Here is a 25350-nt window from a genome sequence, read left to right on the forward strand (position 1 = left end):
GATTTTTTTCGGCCCTAAAGGCCAAAAATGCAAAAGGCCAAGAAATGCAAAAAAGCAAAATGGCTGTCTGGGGAGGCCTTACAAATAACTTGAAAACAAGAGAAGCGAAAAGCAAAGAAGAGCAAAGATATACCCATTTGAATGCAGGGTTCCAAAGAATAGCAAGGAGAGATAAGAAAGCCTTCCTCAGAGATCAGTGCAAAGAAATAGAGGAAAACAATAGAATAGGAAAGACGAGAGATCTCTTCAAGAAAATTAGAGATACCAAGGGAACATTTCATGCAAAGATGGGCTTGATAAAGGACAGAAATGGTATGGACCTAACAGAAGCAGAAGATATTAAGAAGAGGTGGCAAGAATACATAGAAGAACTATACCAAAAAAATCTTCATGACCCAGATAATCACAATGGTGTGATCACTCACCTAGAGCCAAACATCCTGGAATACAAAGTCAAGTGGGCCTTAGAAAGCATCACTGCGAACAAAGCTAGTGGAGGTGATGAAATTCCAGTTGAGCTATTTCAAATCCTAAAAGATGATGCTATGAAAGTGCTGCACTCGATATGTCAGCAAATTTGGAAAACTCAGCAGTGTCCACAGGACTGGGAAAGGTCAGTTTTCATTCCAATCCCTAAGAAAGGCAATGCCAAAGAATGCTCAAACTACTGCACAATTGCACTCATCTTACACACTAGTAAAGTAATTCTCAAAATTCTCCAAGCCAAACTTCAACAATACATGAACTGTGAACTTCCAGATGTTCAAGCTGGATTTAGAAAAGGCAGAGGAACCAGAGATCAAATTGCCAACATCTGTGGATCATGGAAAAAGCAAGAGAGTTCCAGAAAAACATCTATTTCTGCTTTATTGACTATGCCAAAGCCTTTGACTGTGTGGATCACAATAAACTGTGGAAAATTCTTCAAGAGTTGGGAATACCAGACCACCTGACCTGCCTCTTGAGAAACCTATATGCAGGTCAGGAAGCAACAGTTAGAACTGGACATGAAACAACAGACTGGTTTCAAATAGGAAAAGGAGTCTGTCAAGGCTGTATATTGTCACTCTGCTTATTTAACTTGTATGCAGAGTACATCATGAGAAATGCTGGGCTGGAAGAAGCACAAGCTGGAATCAAGATTGCTGGGAGAAATAACAATAACCTCAGATATGCAGATGACACCACCCTTATGGCAAAAAGTGAAGAAGAACTAAAGAGCCTCTTGATGAATGTGAAAGAAGAGAATGAAAAAGTTGGCTTAAAGCTCAACATTCAGAAAACTAAGATCATGGCATCTGGTCCCATCACTTCATGGGAAATAGATGGGGAAACAGTGGAAACAGTGGCAGACTTTATGTTTTGCGGCTCCAAAATCACTGCAGATGGCGACTGCAGCCATGAACTTAAAAGATGCTTACTCCTTTGAAGAGAAGTTATGACCAACCTAGACAGCATATTAAAAAGCAAAGACATTACTTTGCCAACAAAGGTCTGTCTAGTCAAGGCTATGGTTTTTCCAGTAGTCATGCATGGATGTGAGAGTTGGACTATAAAGAAAGCTGAGTGCCAAAGAATTGATGCTTTTGAACTGTGGTGTTGGAGAAGACTCTTGAGAGTCCCTTGGACTGCAGGAGATCCAACCAGTCCATCCTAAAGGAAATCACTCCTGAGTGTTGAGTGGAAGGACTGATGTTGCAGCTGAAACGCCAATACTTTGGCCATCTGATGTGAAGAACTGACTCATTTGAAAAGACCCTGATGCTGGGAAAGTTTGAAGGCAGGAGGAGGAGGGGATGACAGAGGATGAGATAGATGGTTGGATGGCATCACTGACTAAATGGACATAAGTTTGAGTAAGCTCCGGGAGCTTGGTGATGGACAGGGAGGCCTGGCCTGCTGCCATCCATGGGGTTGCAAAGAGTTGGACATGACTGAGCGACTGAACTGAACTGAAAAGCCAAAAGCCATATTACCAAATTATTCTAAAATAATATGTCTAGGTAACTCCCTTTAATGTAACAGTGTCATCAAGTAGGAGAACGGGAGGCTTGAGTATTGGTGATATATTAATAACAAAATTAGAGCAATTTGATCATATTTGTTTCTCAACTTTCATGGAAAAATGGACCTATTTTTAAGAGCATTAGGAAAACTTGAAAAGCTTTTGGAATAGTTGGAGTCAGGTAGGAAGAGACTTTCATTTGGAATGGATTGTGCCTGGGCAGTAATTCCTATTTCATCCCCAAATGCCTTCCTTGGAACATATACTTTGTAGGCCATGTCACTGTACCTGAATACTGTCACTTATTGATATCAGATACCCCATGTAGAGAAGAATAAAATGATTCTCTAAATCATGTTTTGCACTGCTCACTATTAAGTGAAGAGAAAAGAGGCTGATTAAGTGGTGAAACCTCCCTTGAGTGAATAATTGAGAAATATACATTTATTCAGATAACTTTTCTGAGAATTGTATTTCTTTGTTAAAAATGCATCATAAGATCAAAATTATCTGGATTTTATTTCAAATAGATCATTTGATGATTTTCTTAACAGGTTCTGCTTTCACTGAATTCTATTCAGTGGATGTTTGTGGAATATTTTTACTGTGTACAAAACACTGTGCTAGAATGCTATAGGTTTTACAAGGAAAAGGCCTAGTTCTCATGGTTCAGAGTGGATGATACATGAATAAATACCTTATATTATAATAAAGATATGAAATGTTATTTGGAGGATGGGAGGAGAAATTTATCTCAAGTATAATTGGGGCAAATTTTTTTAAAGGCAATAATGTTTAAAGGAATAGCATTTCTGGGGAAAGACAGGACAGAATCACATGGCTGAGAGGTGATAGTGTGGAGACATATTCAGGAAATGGTGAGTAGAATAATATCTTTAAGGATTCTAGGATTACTAGGGCTTCCCTGGTGACTCAGATGGTAAAGAACCTGCCTGCAATGCAGGAGACAGGATTCGATCCTTGGGTCAGGAAGATCCCCTGGAGAAGGAAACGGCAACCCACTCCAATATTCCTGACTAGAGAATTCCATGGACAGAAGAGCCTGGTGATGGGCTACAGTCCATGGGGTCCCAAAGAGTCAGACACAGCTAAGCTATGGGTCAAATTGTGGAGGAGTTTGAATCAGCTGCGGTCAACTCTATTTTGATGATGTAGGAGGCTGTAGAAGATCTTTTGAGCAAGACAATTCAACTCAACAACATATTTTTCAAGAGTTTGCTATGTGGGCTCTGCTTAGTGCTAGGAAGACAAAAACGAAAAAACATATTCCCTTTCCTTTAGGAGCTTGCAGTCTCGGTAGTGAAGTATCACATCTGTATTTCAGAAATGTAATTGTGTCAATATACATGATGCATGGGAGTGGGAAAAGAGTAGAAATAAGGAGATTAATTAGGAAAAAACTCCAAATACGAGGTAAAGGCCTTTATTTAGGGAAATAGCAATGGGAGTAGCAAGGAGAGGCATAATCTAGAGACGCTGCAGAGTTAAAGGGAGGATTTTGCTACTGATTAGCTTAGAATAGTAATGCCATAAACTAGGTGTTTGTTAACTTTTAAGTTAACAAAAATGTTAATTAAAATACAGTTAGGAGACCAGAAGGAGGAGCTCTCATGTCCTACCATGACAGCAGAGTCCAGTAAGAAGAAATACTTCTTCTTCTTTCCTGGCAAGAGTTCAGCCAATGAGAGACTGTCACAACTCCACTGATGAAAAGTCACTATACTTTGAACGCTCAACTCCTCCAATGGACTCTTTGTTTATTATAACTTTCCAACTTTCTTTTTCCCTCTTTAAAAGAGTTCCCCTCTCCTTTCTGCACCTGGACTTGCACATGGTTTCCCATATTTCCCATGGTTTCTAATGTTGCAGACCCTAAATTGCAATTATTTGTTGATCCCATACAAACCCATTTTTACTGTGCAAATAACTGGCCATGTATTTGTTTTGCTGCTGCTGCTGCTAAGTTGTGTCCAACTCTGTGCGACCCCATAGATGGCCTCCTACCAGGCTCCTCTGTCCCTGGGATTCTCCAGGCAAGAACACTGGAGTGGGTTGCCATTTCCTTCTCCAATGCATGAAAGTGAAAAGTGAAAGTGAAGTCGCTCAGTCGTGTCCGACTCTTAGAGATCCCATGGACTGCAGCCTACCAGGCTCCTCCGTCCATGGGATTTTCCAGGCAAGAGTACTGGAGTGGGGTGCCATTGCCTTGGGGGAGGATACAAATTGTGTTTTGGATATGCAGAGTTTGAGGTACCTGTGGGATATTCATGTAGGCATTTCCAGTAGAATTCTAGAATATTGGTGCAGACTTTAAGAAAAGTTAGGAAAATGTTAAGGATTTTCTTAGACATGAAAGCTAAATTTGTGGGAAATGTCTGAGTTTATCAAAGAAAGAATATAAAGTGATAACAGTAGAGAACTGAGCCCTCCATTTGGAGAAACTATCTAAACGTCAGAGTGGGACATTGAACAAAGCCAAGAAAGAAGATTGATTAGAGATCACCAAGGTATTGCTCTATTCATACGTCATAAAATTTCTATTTTATATAGATATAAAGAGTATATCTTCCATAAGTGAATATTTTTGATCAAGGGATATTTAATTTTATTCATATTCTGACATGTTTCCAAAAAATGTCAGAGGTAGAGACAAATTATGAATTTAAATTCATTAAAGGCTTTTAGAGTAGAAATTTAAGTTTAAAGAATATATGTTAATTTGAAAACTGTTCTTTATATGGCTTTCAATATTTTTTTAGTTTACCCATGTAATGTTTCTTCTCATGGGGCAGTTGAGTTTCATTATAATTTTGGTTTATGAAAAATACTCATGAACAAACATATAGAAAAAGAATACCTTTACATCCAGTTCTTCTGATTTTAGCCCAGATGAAACCAAAGCTGCATAAATCAGTGCTAGGTGATGAAGAGTCTTTTCTGTAAGATGGTACCTAAAATATATATATATGTTATTATATTCTACTCATTTGATGTCTGATTGTACTTATTAAAAATTTATTTTATTTTCCACATGTCATAATGTCATATTTTTTGTCTACTCAGCACTCTTTTGTAAAAACAATTCCACCTCCTTTCTTCAACAGTACTGTTAAATCTAGAGAATGCTCTGTTGGGGGGTGGGGGCGGGGTGGGGAGAAGTTTAACTTATCCTCTTACTGGCCCCAGGGATGGCTATGTGATTGAAACCTAGCCAAATAGAATACTTCATCTTCCTGGCCAAAGTATCAGGTTCAGATATGAACACATGACCAAAGTAAGAATAACTAGATTTCTCCCTGAGGCTTTTCCCTGAACTGTTGGGGGAAAAAAACACTCTTTAAAATGATCATTATGTGATGTGATGGAGGTGTTAACTAACACCAAGGTGATAATTATAATTATATTGCAATATATAAATACAGGGGCTTCTCCAGTGGCTCAGATGGCAAGGAATCTGCCTGCAGTGTGGGAGACCTGGGTTTGATCTCTGGGTTGGGAAGATACCCTGGAGAGGGAATGGCTCCCCACTGCAGTATTCTTGCCTGGAGAATCCCACTGACAGAGGAGCCTATGAGGCTACAGTCCATAGGGTCACAAAAGGTCAGACATGACTCAATGACTAAACAGCAACATATAAATATATCAAATCAACAGATTGTACTCCTTAAACTTACACAATCTTATAAATCAGTTATATCTCAATAATTCTTAAAAACACCCCTTTTTTCCTTCTATAGTTATTAAGCAGGTCAAATGTGACTCTTGAGCTGTGAGTGAATATTTCTATTACCTTTATCCACTTTAAGTACTCCAAGCAACAAAAAAGAAATTTATTGGTTCATATCACTGTGGGTCCAGGAGAAGACATTGTTGGACCCTGGAATTCGAACCACGTCACTGAGGCAATGGCTTTCTTAATTTCCTGCCTCTTCTTTCGTCTGCTGGCTTCTTTTTCAGGCAAGCTGTTTTCATAAGAGTGGCTGATAAGAGAGCCTGGCTCACTGCGCCTAAACTGTTTGTATGAACAATGTGGTTTCTATTGAACACTTGCTTTCTTTTTGGAGTCTAGAGTTTGGATTTGTGACTAGCTCTTAATAAATGCCCTGGGCAGTCAGTGTCTGGTGAGTTTCCTGATAGACAACATTTCACAAGTGTGGGCACAACTCGTTGCTGGGAAAATTAAGCATGTTCTGTGTGACTCTACTAGGAGAGGACTCTTGGAAGCTTCCTCCTAGTTTACCCTGGAATTTGCTCCATACCCTTTCCCCCTTTGCTGAATTTGCTTTGTAACTGTTCACTGTAATAAATCATAGCCATGAGCACAAGAATATGCTCAGTGCTATGAATACTCCTTAACAAAGCACCAAACTTGGGAGTTGTCTTGGGGATTCCTAGCACTTTTTCTCAAGCAAGAACTAATGGCATGAATGACTAAGGTAGTGATAACTGGAACAATTTATTTTGTAGTTTAAATTTTTCTCATTTGGTCAGTTAATTAAAATACTTTTAAAATGTTCCAATCTTCTAGAAATATGGAACTGAGATACCTAGAAGTCTGGAAAGAACTACATTTTAGAATAATATATTATTGTGAATAAATGATAATTCTTCACACCCTGAACATAAATATATCTCAGACTATTACTTAATTTTTTCATGAAAATCTGGATAAAAATAAGTGGAAATCTCCTCTTATCATCTCTTGTACTACATTTGCATCTCTAGGTGGATACCAATCTAAAAACAACTTTAAAAAATTTCAAATCAATTGTTTATCCAGAATACCTCCAAGTTCTTGATAAAGCTTAAAATGCATTATAGCCTTTATTAATCTTCAAAGTGAAGATTTGAGACCTGAATAATTATTTTAATTTTTCAGTTCTGGTAGAAAGGAAAAACTAGGTTAAATGAGTGCTAGAGATTATTGTTAATAGAAGAAGTAATAAGAACCAAGTTGTTCATATTCTTACATTCTGACTTACACTTCTCCCCACATAATAATAATTGTATATGAAGAGCTTGGTACAGTAAGATAAGCAAAAATGGAGTCAAACAAGAATGTTAAATAAGATATCTGTGCCTTATCTAATAACTAAAGAATATTTTTGAAACTTCTACTATGACTGATGTGGTATGGTTTACGTACTATTGTAGAGATTAGAAAAGTGAATGACTAGTGTGCAGCTTAATTGGAAAGATTGATTCATTCAGTCAAGGAGTATTTACCAAGAATCTATCAAGTGAAAGCAACGTGGCCAGTGCTATAGGGCAAGGGCTCCAAAATGATAGTATAAAACTAAACATGATAAATATCAAAGATGAGGAAAAAACAGGGAGCTAAGAAATTTGAAGGATGGAAAGTTTACAACTAAATATTGATCTGTATGCATGAGTGGAGGATACTGAAGACAGGTCGAATAGAAAAAGTAGATTGGCCTTTAAACAACAGGCACAGTTTCACCAGATGAAATAGTTGGAGGAAGTAGGGACGATGGTGGGAGTTTCCTTAGTGACTAACCTGGTAAAGAACCTGTCTGCCAAGCAGGAGTTGCAAGACACGCGGGTTTGATCCCCCTGGGCTGAGAAGATCCCCTGGAGAAGGAAATGTCAACTTGCTCCAGTATTCTTGTCTGGAAAATTCCATGGAGAGAGGAGCCTGGTGGGCTACAGTCCATGGAGTCACAAAGAGTTGGACAGGATGGCGTGTACATGCATATACAGGGAATATTGTAGAAAGATAGAACTGTATGAATTAAACTAGAAGTAGGAAAGCAAGGACCCTGTTTGCAAGCCAATGAGCAGAACTTCTGATTGAAATAGAAAGCAGTGAAAAGTATGCCTGAAAATATAAGTTGGGATTATATTCTGAAGATTTTGAATATTAGGGCGAATGGTCTATGTATTCAGGAAATAATGGGGAAGTCAGTGAAGGTATTTTATCAGGGTGAAATAATATGAGCCTAGTTTTGGGAATATTAATTGTGTGTATGATGGGTTATGGAAAGTAACATTGAGAGCCATCTGGAGGTGGGGAAAGCATTGGTAGTTTGTTATAATTGTCCACATAGAATAATGAGAATCTGAATCAAAATGTTGGTAATATAGGTAGAGTGAGGGGACGGATGAAAGAGAAAGTACTCTGGTTGAATCTATAGCATTTGTTTTCCAGTCTTGGTGACTGAAAGGGAGGCAATGGTCATAAATAGCTAAAGGAAAGAAAAGAGCAGATACATTTTGGGCCGGAATAGAGAATATAGTGAATTCATACTACGTAAAATTTGAGAGCCTGTGGAATATCAGAATGGAAATATTATATGTAAAGTTAGAGACACATGTCAGAGATTTCAAAGAGAGACTGCAGCTGCAGATATAAATACAATAATTATATGCAGAAAGATGTTGACTGAAGCTATTGAGAGGATAAGATTTCTAATGGACAAAATAGAAGGAAAAGAGAGATTTCAGATCTATTTCGAGACTGGGACAAGGAAGAAGAAGAGGTAAAGTCAGAGAAGAAATGGTGAGATAGAAGATCAGAAACATGCAAGTGCCATGGAACTGAAGAGTTTCAAGACAGAAGGCACTGACAATAGTCTTAAATACTTCAAGGCAGTGAAGTAGAAATATTTTTGGAGCTGATCATCAAAAAGCCACAAATGATGAGTGACCTCTGAGAGAGAGAGATCAGTATAGAGGTAGAGACAAAAGCTAGATTTCAAAGAGTAAAAGGAGAAAGTGAAAGCAGTACATTCATAAAACTCAGAATGAGGCAAAGGAGAGACACATGATGATAACTAGAGCCAGTGTCTTGGCATGGGTTTGGGGGGTAATTTTTCAGTTAAGAGCATCAGTGGAAGAAAGTATAGTAAGATGCTAGTTAGTGTATTTTCACACGATTTTTAGGGAGGAGTGATTTAAGAATGACTTGTTAGATTGGTGCAAAAGTAATTGCTGTTGGTGCAGAAGAAATTGAGGTTAAGCAGTTGGCGAAAAAGTAATTGTGGTTCAAAAGTAATTGTGGTTGGTGCAAAAGTGATAATAATTGCGTCTGGAACAAAAGTAACAGGTTGGTGCAAAAGTCAACTGCAATTATTTTTGGACCTCAATTACTGTTGCACCAACTGCAATTTTACTTTAGCACCAACCTAATAACAGATGGGAGAAGGCAATGGCTCCCCACTCCAGTACTGTTGCCTGGAAAATCCCATGGATGGAGGAGCCTGGTAGGCTGCAGTCCATGGGGTCACTAAGAGTCGGACATGACTGAACGACTTCACTTTCACTTTCCACTTTCATGTATTGGAAAAGGAAATGGCACCCCACTCCAGTGTTCTTGCCTGGAGAATCCCATGGATGGAGAAGCCTGGTAGGCTGCAGTCAATGGGGTCACACAGAGTTGGACATGACTGAAGCGACTTAGCAGCAATAACAGATGAATCCAGAATTAAAAATGAACAAAAAGTGAAACACTTAAGGCAACAATTCTTAGTGAGGAAAAGGAGGGGAAGATGATTTGTTCTGTTTCCAGGGGAAATAGATCATCTCCAAAATTCTGATTTGTCTTCCTATGGACTTGCTTCCTTCCACCTTGAGAATCCCTTACTTAAAGCAAACTAGGTGAACAAGAGGAAAATTGACATAGCTACTTTTGTTCAAAGAAGACTGAATAACTTAACAGTTATATATGTGACTTTGGATGGAGAATTGTTACTTACTCTGAGTTTAATGGCTTTTTGGCATATAAAATTATCCAACAATAGCTGTACTGGAATGATAATGCCATCAGTCTCATAATGATATTGTCTGATGCCTTCTCACAGTTTAATTCTTCTAGGTCCTACCAGAAAATAAATTAAAATATTCACTAGGTTGACCAGTTGTTATAACATTATTGTTATTATATTTCAAGAATCTATAATATATAAATTATAACTTGAGAAGAAGCATGGGTATGGGCTTTTTATGGAAAAATAAAAGTCACACTGAAAGCAGTAGGGGAAAAGCTACAATAGATGTAAAACCGTTAATGATGGCCTCAGCCAGGAAGGTTCATTAACCTCCCAAAGTCCTAGACAGGAAGAAAGCAGCCTACAGAGTGCTCCTATTTGGGCAAAATCCTCTGTAGACTCGGATCTGACTACTCTTAAGGACAAAACCCTGTGGGATGATCTGTACTAAATACTTATTTAAGGAAGATGAAAATGCAGCTAATAGATTTATTGGAATTTCTCGCTGATGATCTCTACTAAATACTTATTTAAGGAAGATGAAAACGCAGCTAATAGATTTATTGGAATTTCTCACTGATGATCTAGAATCCCTTATCTCCTTTAACAAAATTAATTTTTGATAGAACGAATAATTCAGGAAGTGTTTTATTCTAACAGTAAATTATGTAATGTAAGCAAGGATTAAAAGTTTTCCCAAACAGGATATCCCTCCCACAAATAATTGTTATTTAAGAAATTTAAATATGTAAGACACAATATCCTATAAGAACTTTTCTAACAGTTTTTTTGTTTCTGTCATATAATTCTTACATTATTATATTTGCTTGTCATCAGACTTCTTTTTTTTTTTTTATCAGACTTCTACCTTAATGTATACTCCATACCATCAAACTGGTTTCTGCTCTCCACTCCCACACTATTAAATTAATTGTAATTTGCATTCCAATCAAGCAAACATATCAGGGAGATTCATATACCTTAAATTCAAAAATATATGAATTTTTAAAGAGATCTTCTCTCTCTTTTAAAAAACTGCCTTATTTATAGGCAATCCCCACTTTAGAGGAAATCTCATATTATCAGTTACAGACTAGTATGTTAGTTCCTTTTAAGAAACAGTGGCTAGAATTTGATTTTTAAAAGTTTTAACACTATAATTATTCCATAAATGTATTTTAAAATAGGTCAGTACATAATATTAAAGATTTTATATTTGTTCTATCTTCTTAAAGTGTGTTAAAAAAGCTGGAATCAAGATTGCAGGGAGAAATATCAATAACCTCAGATATGCAGATGACACCATCCTTATGGCAGAAAGCGAAGAACTAAAGAGCATCTTGATGAAAGTGATAGAGGAGAGTGAAAAATCTGGCTTAAAACTAAACATTCAAAAAACTAAGATCATGGCATCCGGTCCCATCACTTCATGGCAAATAGATGGGGAAACAATGGAAACAATGACAGACTTTATTTTCTTGGGCTCCAAAATCACTGCAGATGCTGTCTGCAACCATGCAATTAAAAGGTGCTTGCTCCTTGAAAGAAAGGCTATGACAAACATAGCATATTAAAAAGCAGAGACATTACTTTGCCGACAATGGTCCATCTAGTCAAAGCTGTGGTTTTTCCAATAGTCATGTATGGATGTGAGAGTTGGACCATAAAGAAAGCTGAGCACTGAAGAATTGATGCTTTTTAACTGTGGTGTTGGAGAAGACTCTTGAGAGTCCCCTGGACTGTAAGGAGATCAAACTAATCAATCCTAAAGGAAATCAGTCCTGAATATTCATTGGAAGGACTGATGCTGAAGCTGAAGGTCTAATACTTTGGCTACCTGATGCAAAGAACTGACTCATTAGAAAAGACTCTGGTGCTGGGAAAGATTGAAGGCGGGAGGAGAAGGGGACAACAGAGGATAAGATGGTTGAATGGCATCACTGGCTGGATATGAGTTTAAGCAAACTCCGGGAGTTGGTGATAGACAGGGAAGCCTGGTGTGCTGCAGTCCATGGGGTTACAAATAGTCAGACATGACTGAGCAACTGAACTGAACTGACATAATATTAAAGAGTTTCTATTTGCTCTGCCTTCTTAAAGTATGTTAAAAATTATAAGGTATTGAAAAAGGCTGGTAATAGCCATTTTCCACAGTGATGATTTTAGCACTTATGGCCCTTTTGCAAAGTTTTGGAAGAAATCATGAATAGAGTGTAGTTAAAACGAAGATCATGGCATCTGGTCCCATCACTTCATGGGAAATAGATGGGGAAACAGTGGAAACAGTGTCAGACTTTATTTTTTGGGGCTTCAAAATCACTGCAGATGGTGACTACAGCCATGAAATTAAAATATGCTTACTCCTTGGAAGGAAAGTTATGACCAACCTAGATAGCATATTGAAAAGCAGAGACATTACTTTGCCAACAAAGGTCCATCTAGTCAAGGCTATGGTTTTTCCAGTAGTCATATATGGATGTGAGAGTTGGACTGTGAAGAAAGCTGAGTGCTGAAGAATTCATGCTTTTGAACTGTGGTGTTGGAGAAGGCTCTTGAGAGTCCCTTGGACTGCAAGGAGATCCAACCCGTCCATCCTAAAGGAGATCAGTCCTGAGTGTTCATTGGAAGGACTCATGTTGAAGCTGAAACTCGAATACTTTGGCCACCTGATTCGAAGAACTGTCTCATTTGAAAAGACCTGATGCTGGGAAAGATTGAGGGCAGAAGGAGAAGGAACAACAGAGGATGAGATGGTTGGATGGCATCACCGACTCAATGGACATGAGTTTGGGTGAACTCCGGGAGTTGGTGATGGACAGGGAGGCCTGGCGTGCTGCAATTCATGGGGTCGCAAAGAGTCAGACACGACTGAGTGACTGAACTGAACTGAACTGAAGCTCTTTAAACTATAATCTCTGATAATGTTTACATGGTGACACATACATTTTAATACATTTGATTTACATTTTTTTACTGTATAGTTTTACCTGCAAAATTACAGCAGTGTGCTCATCAATTGTCATCACCACATAATGCTCTGTACCTCCAAAGAGTTTCAGTGACTCGCTGCAGCATCTCTCCACTAGTGTGATGTTATAGCTGTAAAATACAGTATTTTCGGGTGACATATGGCTAAGAAAAATTCTTTAAGAAAAACTAGATTGTCCTCTGGCATATCAGACTATTTGAATGACTTTGCAAATTTCATACGTCAATTTATTCTACTTTATAAACTTGAGTTTATGAATAATTCAGACTATGAATTATATAGACTTTGAATTATTCAGTCTATGACAGATTAGTTGAGATATGTGCTGCCTTATGTATTTTGCTAAATATTACTGTATATGATACTATTATAAATGTCTTTTGTGTTTGCTTGGTTTTGGGGTTTTGGGGGGCTGTGCCTTTGTCAGTGCCTACACAGCCTGAGGGATTTTAGTTCTCCCACTAAGGACTGAACCCAGCCCTAGGTAGTGAGAGCAGGGAGTCCTAACCACTGGATGACCAGGGAATCCCCCTATTATAAACATCTTGATCAATTTATTCTGGCTCCATAAGTAATAATTCATTAAATCAAAACATTCTACATTTATCAAAATTTTCTTTTCTTTCTCCTAAAAAGTGATCTAGATTTTAACTAACTTTTATAAGCTCATAGTTTTCTTGAATGCCCCACAGTCTTAAGATACAAAAACAAAAGCGTGGAAAATAGATCTGCATTTTAACTAAGGTCACAGCATAATTATCCTTCCTTGATATAGACAGCCCAATGTCTAATCTTTCTGTGACAACTTGTATGCTATGATAAAGTTTTTATATCATTTGAAAGGCCTAAAAACTTGAGAATTCATTCAGAACTTCATAATCTTGATTCCAAGGCAGTATTTTTTTAAGTCTTGATTGAATTGGTTACAGTTTTACTTCTGTTTTATGCTTTGCTTTTTTTGGCAGTGAGGCATGAGGGATCTTAGCTCCCCAGCTAGGGATTGAACCAGCACCTCCTGCATTGGAAAGCAAAGTCCTAACCACTAGACCACCAGGGGAGTCCCTAAGCAGTATTTAAAGTCCTCTAAATCAGAATACTCATTCTCAATATCAGTGACCCAAAGATATGACCATGCAGTTTGCAGAAACCACCCCCAACATAAAATATTCATATTTGTTGGTAACAGTAGAAATGCAATTAAAATATGAATTGAAATAAATATTATTTCTCTATAAAATTGATATATACCAAAAAAGACAATATTCAATATGTATGATGGTATGCTATAGGGAGAGAAGTTTAAATTGACATAAACTCTATGGAAAACTATCTTGTGTGATGTAATTCCAGGCTTGAATCAGAAAGAAATAGTGCCACATTATAACATAATATTTAGTCCATTATGGTATATATATATCTTTGCTAAAGTTATGGAATCAATAACTTACTTGGATTCTAACAACCGTAGTATTTCTGGAGTATTAAGAAGTCCTTCAGATGCAAAAAACATATATGGAATCTGAATTTCCAAGAGAAAACCACCAAAACTATCAAGCAAGCTGCTTCCTAAATATGAAAAACATGATCAATATGTCTCTTTTTTCTCCTCCCTCTGTTCTTCCTCTTTTTACTAAACATGAGAATAACAGACATATATTCAAGGAGTAGTATAAAAATAAAACATGTTCATTGAAAAAATATGAATTCAGAATAAAGGCCTGAAGAATAAAATAAAAACCACATGTTATTCTACTGCTGGTGCCGCTGCTAAGTTGCTTCAGTCGGGTCCGACTCTGTGCGACCCCATAGATGGCAGCCCACCAGGCTCCTCTGTCCCTGGGATTCTCCAGGCAAGAATACTGGAGTGGGTTGCCATTTCCTTCTCCAATGCATGCATGCTTGCTAAGTCGCCTCAGTCGTGTCCGACTCTGTGCAACCCCATGGACAGCAGCTTACCAGGCTCCTCTGTCCACGGGATTCTCTAGGCAAGAATACTGGAGTGGGTTGCCATTTCCTTCTCCATGTTATTCTACTATCCAGAAATAAAACATTTATTACTTATTAAAACTACTATATACTAAGAACAGAGTTCAACATATACTTCCAAACTATTTTCATATATGTTTACTTGTCTATACTTACACATGTACATGCACTTGAAAAAATAAAGGAAAAAATAGGATCATACTCTACCTGAATATTAATATCTGCCTTATTCAATTAGTATTTGTTGGACATTTCCTGTATAAATATATATACTGATTTATATCAAAATTTAAAGTTATGTACAATAATCCATAAGGAGTGTTATAGATCAATAGGACAAAAATTATATGCCTCAATAGATAAGTGGATGAAGGACATAAATAGGCAGTTTACAGAAGAATGGCTATGCAAGATCAATTCACTTATGAAATGATACAGATAATCAAAGAAATGCAAAGTAACACAACTGTAAAATATTATCCGTCTCTAATCCTCTCAGAAATTTAAAAGATTAATAATACCTACTCAAAGTAAAAACATGAGGGAAAAGATCCTCTCATACTTTCTGCATAGATATAAACTGGGATAGAATTTCTGCAAAGATATTAGCAATATATAAACGTGTGCACACCTTTGACCCAGAAACTCATTTTACCTTAGAGTTTTTACTTCTGAGAACAAATACATAAAGATATATAAGATACATAAATTCCTATAAATCTTGTGGTATAATAGTAGAAAATCAAAGCATTGTAAATGACCCAAATAAGGAATTGTTTGAATAATTTAAGTTCAAAGGTGAATGCTTATGTATTATCCTTTCTTGGACCCATGTTTTAATCATTTAATGATGTTCACAAATTCTACAAGAGTAGGACATGACTTAGCAACTGAACAGCAACACTTAATTCTATATATCAAAGATTCCAAAGTAATAATTACAGTGACTGTATTTTTAGAATTGAGTTGGAATGTCTCAGAATTAAAATTTCCTACTCGAGGTGAATGGAAAGTAACTTATGGCAAGTTTTGAAAGAGAGGAGCACTGTGACTAAACACATATAGGGTTTTTCATGTAGTGGATCTGAGAATTCACAACCTTAATCATGTGAAGCATTACTGAGAAATACAAAGAAACCTAATGCTATGTAAAGTGGTTTAGACTCTTTTCCAAGCATTTGTGCACAGTTTTTGTTGCATATTAAAAGTTCTCTGTGTCAGTCAACATACTATTACATATTTTCCCTGAAATTCAGTAAAAATACTGTTGCATAAAAGTCAGATTAAGATTCAGTTCAGTTTGGTCGCTCAGTCGTGATTAAGATTAGACATAATTAAATTGTATTATTATAAGTAAAATTTAGAAGTTAAAGTGATGAAGACAAATAGAATCAGTAAAGGCTAGTTTCAAAAGAGGAATATGAGGTCAGAGATAGTTAAAGTCTTTGTTCAAGGTCAGACAGATGATGGTGAAGTTAGAGCTTGAATTCTAGTCTTCTAATGCTATAGCTTGTTCTCTTTCCATAAATCAGAAATAAAAAACCAGAAAATTTTTATGGTCATGGGGCAAAAAAAAGAATTTAAATTATATTCTTACTCTTTAAAACTGTGTCTGGAAGAATCACTTTAAAGGCCATGTAAGGAATATTCAATTTTTCACAATGTTCAGTCCAACAAGAGTTTTCTACAAAATTGTATTCCACCACAAATGAGAAATTACTCCAGGGGAAATCTGCTCCAATGTATTGATTGGGTACAACTACACAGAAACTTGTACTAAAGACAAAAGAAAGCCGAGAAAAGAGAATTAGACTTGTATCATTATACCCTTGGAATGCTAAAAGACGACTGCTTTGGCTATTTTATGGAAATTCTTCTCTAATCTATGCCCGCTTATCTTGTAAAGACACATGTATTTCCTGTTGATTTGTTCTCCAATTGTGCTAATGTCTTTTCATCTTTCTTTTTGATGGTCATACATTTAAAAAAATATAAAAAATATTTATATATAAAATATATAAAAAGAATATAAAAAAACCATGGACTTGTTTCACATCCTCAAATGCAAAGGACCCTATTTTATTATCTGATTCTTATCAATAATACACAAATCACCATGAGAAATCAATCTCATTTTCTTACAGATGGGAGATTTTAATCTTTGATAATCTATATATTAACAGTAGAATATTACCTGACAACTTTGAAATGTTTTTTTTCCCTCAATGGGCTTCATAAATAGTTTAATAACAACCAAATGATGGATACTTAAATATGTTAAGTTTATCTTTCCCATCTTCAAATTTCATACAACATAGCATTTACTATAATTAAAATTCTCTACCGCCGCTTTCTATCTAGAAATAATTTCTACATAAAATAAGGCAAAGTAAAAACATTTTTAGACAAGCAACACTAAATTTATTATTAGCAGGCTCTCACTGAAAGAATTTCTAAAAGATGTACTATAGGCAAAGGAAACTCAAAAAGAAGGAAGAAAATGTAAGAAGTAATGCTGAAGGAAAACACTGGTTAAAAATAAGGGTAAGTCTAAAGAGGTACTCCTTGTACCGACACTAACAATAGAAATGATAATCTGGAGATATTAAAACAAGATGAAGCAAAAATTCTGAACAACAATAATACATAAGGCAATGAACTTAGTTAAAGAATTTTTCAGGAAGAGGGTAAAGGCATACATTAATTCCAGGCGTTATTAAACTTTTGTTTTTTAAGTTCTAGGAGAAATTGTGCTTTTCCTATGGAACTGGTATGTCTGTTACCCATAGATGAACAAGTACATTTTCACCTGTTTAAAACACCTTCGGATTCCAGAAAGTCTTTTCTTTTGTTTGAATGTAAGACAATCAGTGTCAAACCTGTTGGAAAAAAAAGAGAAATACGAAAAGTTTTTTTTCAGTATATTTTCATATCTATTTTTAGGTCATATATTTTACTACCATAAAAGTGAATTAAAGGCCCATGAACAAGGATTATTTTTCTAAGTCTAGGAAATCAGAAAGTTTGAGCCATGGGCACTATTTCTGGTGTATGTGTATGCTGTGGGATTATAAGCAGGGAAATTCTGAATTTATTATGTAAAATAATAAAATGGATTAAAAACTTAATGCTAAAGTAATGAAACATACCAGTTCCGTGCAGTTCATTTTATTTTGCGAAAAACTATGGTAGATTTTACCTTTCCTTTAGCCAAAAATTTCAGTATATAACTAGACAGCAAGAGATGATATTTCACTATGATAGGAATTTTTTTCCTTTCTACTTGCTGTGTAAAAAAAAGAGGTCTTATTGTATGCTACCTGTTTTGTAGATTCACTCATGCTTCTCAATTATATTTAAATTACATACATGATTTGTTATATTTTGAAAAAATATATTAAAACTTATTATACCCACTCATACAGTTTTTGGTAGATACAGTTGGTTTACGAATAGCTTATTTCAGTTCATATAAATTCGACACTCTATTCGTGAACTTTTGTCAACTGTAGAGTTCTCAAAGGTGTGATATAATAATGACATAGTAATGTTTAATAAGTTCATGTTTTTGTTTGCTTGACTTTATATGACAGTAGTTTTGGTGATAATAAGATGGAAGTTAGTACTATTTCTCTTTTATAATTTGTTCAGTCCAGTTGCTCAGTCCTGTCTGACTCTTTGCGACCCCATGAATCGCAGCATGCCAGGCCTCCCTGTCCATCACCAACTCCCAGAGTTTACCCAAACTCATTCCCTCGAGTTGGTGATGCCATCCAACCATCTCATCCTCTGTCGTCCTCTTCTCCTCCTGCCCCCAATCCCTCCCAGCATCAGGATCTTTTCCAATGAGTCAACTCTTCGCATGAGGTAGCCAAAGTATTGGAGTTTCAGCTTCAACATCAGTCCTTCCAATGAACAGCCAGGACTGATCTCCTTTAGGATGGACTGATTGGATCTCCTTGCAGTCCAAGGGACTCTCAAGAGTCTTCTCCATCACCACAGTTCAAAAGCATCAATTCTTCAGCACTCAGCTTTCTTCACAGTCCAACTCTCACATCCATACATGACCACTGGAAAAACCATAGCCTTGACTAGATGGACCTTTGTTGGCAAAGTAATGTCTCTGCTTTTTAATATGCTATCTAGGTTGGTCATAACTTTCCTTCCGAGGAGTAGACGTCTTTTAATTTCATGACTGCAATCACCATCTGCAGTGATTTTGGAGCCCCCCCAAATAGAGTCAGCCACCGTTTCCACTGTTTTCCCATCTATTTGCCATGAAGTGATGTGTTAGAGCAATACTTAACCATTGTGGAGCTGAAGCCACCACAGTTGTGTGGACATTCAGGGTAACTGGAAACTGACACTGTTTCCACTGTTTCACCATGTATTTTCCATGAAGTGATGGGACCAGATGCCATGATCTTAGTTTTCTGAATGTTGAGCTTTAAGCCAACTTTTTCACTCTCCTCTTTCACTTTCATCAAGAGGCTTTTGAGTTCCTCTTTACTTTCTCCCATAAGGGTAGTGTCATGTGCATATCTGAGGTTATTGATATTTCTCCAAGCAATCTTCATTCCAGCTTGTGCTTCTTCCAGCCCAGCATTTCTCATGATGTACTCTGCATAGAAGTTAAATAAAAGGGTGACAATATACAGCCTTGACAGACTCCTTTTCCTATTTGGAACCAGTCTGTTGTTCCATGTCCAGTTCTAACCGTTGCTTCCTGACCTGCATCCAGGTTTCTCAAGAGGCAGGTCAGGTGGTCTGGTCAGGTTATCTCTTTCAAAATTTTCTAGAGTTTATTGTGATCCACACAGTCAAAGGCTTTGGCATAGTCAATAAAGCAGAAATAGATGTTTTTCTGGAACTCTCTTGCTTTTTCCATGGTCCAGCGGATGTTAGCAATTTGATCTCTGGTTCCTCTGCCTTTTCTAAATCCAGCTTGAACATCTGGAAGTTCACAGTTCACATATTGCTGAAGCCTGGCTTGGAGAATTTTGAGCATTACTTTGCTAGCGTGTGAGATGACTGCAATTGTGCGGTAGTTTGAGCATTCTTTGGCATTGCCTTTCTTTGGGATTGGAATGAAAACTAACCTTTTCCAGTCCTGTGGCCACTGCTGAGTTTTCCAGATTTGCTGGCATATTGAGTGCAGCACTTTCACAGCATCATCTTTCAGGATTTGGAATAGCTCAACTGGAATTCCATCACCTCCACTAGCTTTGTTCGTAGTGATGCTTTCTAAGGCCCACTTGACTTCACATTCCAGGATGTCTAGCTGTAGGTGAGTGATCACACCATTGTGATTATCTGGGTTGTGAAGATTTTTTTGGTATAGTTCTTCTGTGTATTCTTGCCACCTCTTCTTAATATCTTCTGCTTCTGTTAGGTCCATACCATTTGTGTCCTTTATTCAGCTCATCTTTGCATGAAATGTTCCCTTGGTATCTCTGATTTTCTTGAAGAGATCTCTAGTCTTTGCCATTCTGTTGTTTTCCCCTATTTTCTAGTGGAAAACCACTAGACCATTCAGGTATGATTTATAATTTGTAAGGTCGTATTATTTAAAACCTAATCTCTTTAAGTGATTTGTATTAGCTTTGATCCCAAAGCAGATTACTTGCATAGCTTGTTACTAAGATCTTTCAAACACATGGAATATGGACCCACATCTTTATTTCTAATACTAGACAGAAAAAGGCCTAGTTCCTAGATACAGAGAATAACTGCCAGTTGCAAAGAGAGTAAAAACATTTTCAATATGTAGAGTTAATATTTTTGTGTCAGTAGACCTTGTTGAAACAAAATAGTAAGAGTAGTAATGATATAATCCCAAGTGTCAAAAGAAATAGAAATGTTCAGCCTGACGCCTAGAGTTGATATATATACATTTTTAATAATTTGTCAATACATTTTACATGACATCAAAGGAAAAGGTGCCCCATTAAGTAGGTTTAAAGCTTCTTTTCTGTGGGGCAGGAATATTTCCTCAGCTCTTCACAAAAATATTCCTCTGGTTATTCAAATGCTTTTGTTTTAATAACGCTAGCATTGGTTAGCACTTCCCTAACTTTAAAAAGTGTTTCTGGACTTCCCTGGTAATCCAGTGGTTAAGAATCCACCTTCCAATGTTGGGGAACTAAGATGCCACATGCTGTGGATCACCTAAGCCTGCACGCCTCAACTACTGAAGCCATGCTCTGCAACTGAAACCTGATGCAGCCATAAATACATAAATAAATAAATATATTTTTTAAAGTTTCCAGTTACCCCGATTGTCCACACAACTGTGGTGGCTTCAGCTCCACAATGGTCAAGTATTGCTCTAACACATCACTTCATGGCAAATAGATGGGGAAACAGTGGAAACAGTGTCAGACTTTATTTTGGGGGGCTCCAAAATCACTGCAGATGGTGATTGCAGCCATGAAATTAAAAGATGCTTACTCCTTGGAAGGAAAATTATGACCAACCTAGACAGCATGTTAAAAAGCAGAGACATTACTTTGCCAACAAAGGTCCGTCTAGTCAAGGCTACAGTTTTTCCAGTGGTCATGTATGGATGTGAGATTTGGACCATAAAGAAAGCTGAGAGCCAAAGAATTGATGCTTTTGAACTGTGGTGATGGAGAAGACTCTTGAGAGTCCCTTGGACTGCAGGGAGATCCAACTAGTCCATCATAAAGGAAATCAGTCCTGAGTGTTCATTTGAAGGACTGATATTGAAGCTGAAACTCCAACTTTGGCCACCTGATGCGAAGAACTGACTCATTGGAAAAGACCCTGATGCTGGGAAAGATTGAAGGCAGGAGGAGAAGGGGATGACAGAGGATGAGATAGTTGGATGGCATCACCGACTCAATGGACATGAGTTTGGGTAAACTCTGGGAGTTGGTGATGGACAGGGAAGCTTGGCGTGCTGCAGTCCATGGGGTCGCAAAGAGTCGGACACGACTGAGTGACTGAACTGAACTGAACTGAACTGAAGGCTCTCCTTAAAAGAACCTTCCATTCTCACATCACAATAATTTAATAGTTTAGTAACTACTCCGAGAAGCAGATATTAGTCACAATATTTGCATGTATTTCAGTTAAATCTTTTCCACTAGTCTTAGTCTAAATAGGGCATGTGGGGAGGTATTCATTAGCTCATTCACTTATTCAAAAAATCTTTATGAAGTGCCTTCCATGTTCCAGGCATTTTTGTGGGTGCTGGAAATACAAAGCATGACATGGTCATTATCCTTAGTAGCTGAAATTGTAGTGAGGAAAACCAACAAGAGCATCAGTTATTACAGACCAGGATGGTAAGAAGTGCCTTAGAAGGATGCACATATTACCCTGAGAATAGAGAGGGAACATATTCAAATTAAGGTTTCCTAACCAAATGTTTTAACTCATTTTTAAAGGATATGTAGGAGTTAGCTTCCTGAAGAAGAAAGAAGAGTATTAATGATAGCAGAAACAGGAGGCGTAAAGGCATGGAGATCAGAAACAGCATGATAACTAGTTTGGTAGGAGTAGAGCAAAGAAATATTTTAGAAGATGGCACAAGATGCAGTTTATAGAGGTAAGAAAATAAATCAAGGGTGACACAGGTTGAGGGTAGTATTTTATTTTTAAGACTGGAAAACTTAAAGATTAAGAGAGTTATTAGAGAAGAAGCCTTGCTGGGAAATAACTGATGGAACAAAGTGTTCGAGACTCCTGGAAGTGATGGGATCCACAACACAAGTGAAAGATTGGTTTTTTTAAGGGTGGAGAGTCACCTCCTCTATTGAGAAAGGAGGAAAGATAAAAGAATAGGAGAGATGAATGTAAGTTTGTAGATGGTGGGGAAGATGAACTGAGGAGGATTATTACTCAATTAAAGGTCATTAGAAGGCATAATTCCCTTCTCAAAATGAGGGGATGAGTGGCATGGTAGGGCTGTGTGGTATAGCCATTAGTATGGTAGCTATGAAAGCTAAGAACATATACAAAGATTACTGAAAAGTATTAAAAGCCCATATAAGTTCAGGGAGCCTGATTTTATAGTGGTACCAATCTACTTGATTTTCTCCAACAATGCACATCTTGGGGGTAGGGATAGAGGGATGAAATCTTGATTGATTCAGAGCTGAAGTTTAAATAGAAGGTACAATAGAAGGACAAGACTGCTTAAATTGATGACCATCACCAATATGGAAGAAGAAAGAAATGAAAAAAGGAGTTGAAAGTTTATAATCTTTAGAATGCTGAAGATCATGAAAGAGCCCGAGGTAGCTATAGACAGAGAGTTTCAAGTTAGAGGCAGGATAGTTCTGCATTATCAAAAGTTTGATAGCAAAGCCAAGGAATGAGTATATTTGTTATGAAGACCAATGAAACTATAAGGTCAGGGTGTTGAATGAATCATTCACATTAAAGACATCTAGTTCAATGGTAGGACCAGATAGGAATAAAGAGAGTACCATGAGCCAGGTGCAAAACTGTTCATGGATGATTGTGGGGTAATAGAGAATGACATGGCAATATGGCATAGCCTCAAAGGATGGAGGAATAAAGTTTTGGAAAGGATAACGGAAAGCACAAAATGGTCTTCTCATTCTTATATACATACAGAGAGAAAGTTATCAGCTTCTGTATGAAAGGCATACAGGGGAAGCATTATCATCTAGGGAAAGTTGAGTTTCACTTAAAACAAGGAGGTGAAGAAGGAGGAGAGTTTCTATTTTAGCAATGGGTTCCACAGCACAAGATGGAAAGGGTTGACAGAGGGGACAGCAGTTGGTGTAGAAGAGTTGAAAAATGACCCTGGAACAAGAGAGACTTAGGATCAAATCCTGATTCCTTCACTTAACTTGTGATTTTGGCATGATACATCAACTTTATGAATTTTAGTTTCTTCATTTGTAAAAGCTGAGTTAATGAAACCTACTCATGGGTTGTAAATAGTCTGCATTATTAGTAACTTTAACAATAAAAGGTATCAACTGGTAATAACAATAATCATAATATATACATAAGTACATTATAGTATATTTACATTTCAGACTTACGGTCCACATTGATTTAAACACTGATTAGATCCCACTAAACTATATATTTTAAAGTATGAATTTTATAGTATGTTACTCATATCTTAATTAAAAACTTGGCTAGATCAATACATTTTTATATGTTCAAGCATTTGTTATTAAATTAAGCAAAATTTAAAACTCCCTACCTTCTATTTTGTTAAGGATTTTAATGAGTAAATGTTTTTCTCCATATGAATCCATTCTTATTATAACCAGCACCTGATCAAAAATAAGAATTTCATATATATCTGAATGATTATGCTTTGTAATATTCTTTTGCTACAGTGACAAAAATAACAAGCAACTGGTTACATGAAACTAATGACAATAAGTTGGCAAAGTAAATATTTGCATTGTAAAAGATAGCATTGCTTAAACACAAAGGAATACACTCTGATAAGATCAAATGGATGTGAGAGTTGGACTATAAAGAAAGCTGAGCGCTGAAGAATTGATGCTTTTGAACTGTGGTGCTGGAGAAGACTCTTGAGAGTCCCTTGGACTGCAGGGAGATCCAACCAGTCCATCCTAAAGGAGATCAGTCCTGGGTGTTCATTGGAAGGACTGATGCTGAAGCTGAAACTCCAATACTTTGGCCACCTCATGCGAAGAACTGACTCATTTGAAAAGACCCTGATGCTGGGAAAGTTTGAAGGTGGAAGGAGAAGGGGACGACAGAGGATGAGATGGTTGGATGGCATCACCGACTCAATGGACATGAGTTTGAGTAAACTCTAAGAGTTGGTGATAGACAGGGAGGCCTGGCGTGCTGCAGTCCATGGGGTCGCAAAGAGTCGGACACGACTGAGCAACTGACCTGAACTGAACTGAAGATAAAATGTCAATGAGGAAAACATTTGGGGGCAGGGCATTCTTAGCATTCTTCAAGAATTCTAATATAGATGACTATATAAGTAGCCTCTGCCCATATTGTAAGTGCCAAATTTAACCCAGACAGGTTTGAATTGCTCTTGTTTTTATTTATTTATTTTTTAAATTTTTTATTTTTTTTTTAATTTTATTTTATTTTTAAACTTTACATAACTGTATTAGTTTTGCCAAATATCAAAATGAATCCGCCACAGGTATACATGTGTTCCCCATCCTGAACCCTCCTCCCTCCTCCCTCCCCATTCCATCCCTCTGGGTCGTCCCAGTGCACCAGCCCCAAGCATCCAGTATCGTGCATCGAACCTGGACTGGCAACTCATTTCATACATGATATTTTACATGTTTCAATGCCATTCTCCCAAATCTTCCCACCCTCTCCCTCTCCCACAGAGTCCATAAGACTGCTCTTGTTTTTAAATGCATCCAGCCACTTTGTATCTTTAGACTGGTGAACTCACTCCATTTACACGTAGGGTGATTACTGATACGTGGGGACTTAGTACTGCCATTCTAGCTTTTGTTTTCTGGTTGTTTTATGTTTCCATTGTTTCTTCATGTTTCATTTTGGTTTGGTGGTTTTCTATAATGTTTTTTTCAGTTTCCTCTTTTTTTATGTTTTGTGTCTCCATTCTAGATTTATGCTTGGTGATTACCATGATGTTTGTG

At 37.0% G+C, this 25350-nt stretch overlaps 1 protein-coding gene across 1 annotated transcript in view; it reads right to left on the reverse strand.

The window, feature by feature from the left end:
- Positions 1-25350, reverse strand: part of SHOC1 (shortage in chiasmata 1) — a 90122-nt gene that overhangs the window by 10996 nt on the left and 53776 nt on the right. Inside the window, exons 17-23 of the mRNA XM_044938467.2 lie at positions 23940-24012; positions 17538-17607; positions 16326-16504; positions 14191-14308; positions 12741-12852; positions 9742-9863; positions 4884-4977 (exon numbers count right to left, since the gene is read on the reverse strand). Coding sequence (XP_044794402.2) covers positions 4884-4977; positions 9742-9863; positions 12741-12852; positions 14191-14308; positions 16326-16504; positions 17538-17607; positions 23940-24012 — 768 coding nt within the window. The remainder of the gene's footprint in view (positions 1-4883; positions 4978-9741; positions 9864-12740; positions 12853-14190; positions 14309-16325; positions 16505-17537; positions 17608-23939; positions 24013-25350) is intronic.

The sequence above is a fragment of the Bubalus bubalis genome, chromosome 3 (genome assembly GCF_019923935.1).
Source record: "Bubalus bubalis isolate 160015118507 breed Murrah chromosome 3, NDDB_SH_1, whole genome shotgun sequence".
In the NCBI taxonomy this organism is placed as follows: Eukaryota; Metazoa; Chordata; class Mammalia; order Artiodactyla; family Bovidae; genus Bubalus; species Bubalus bubalis.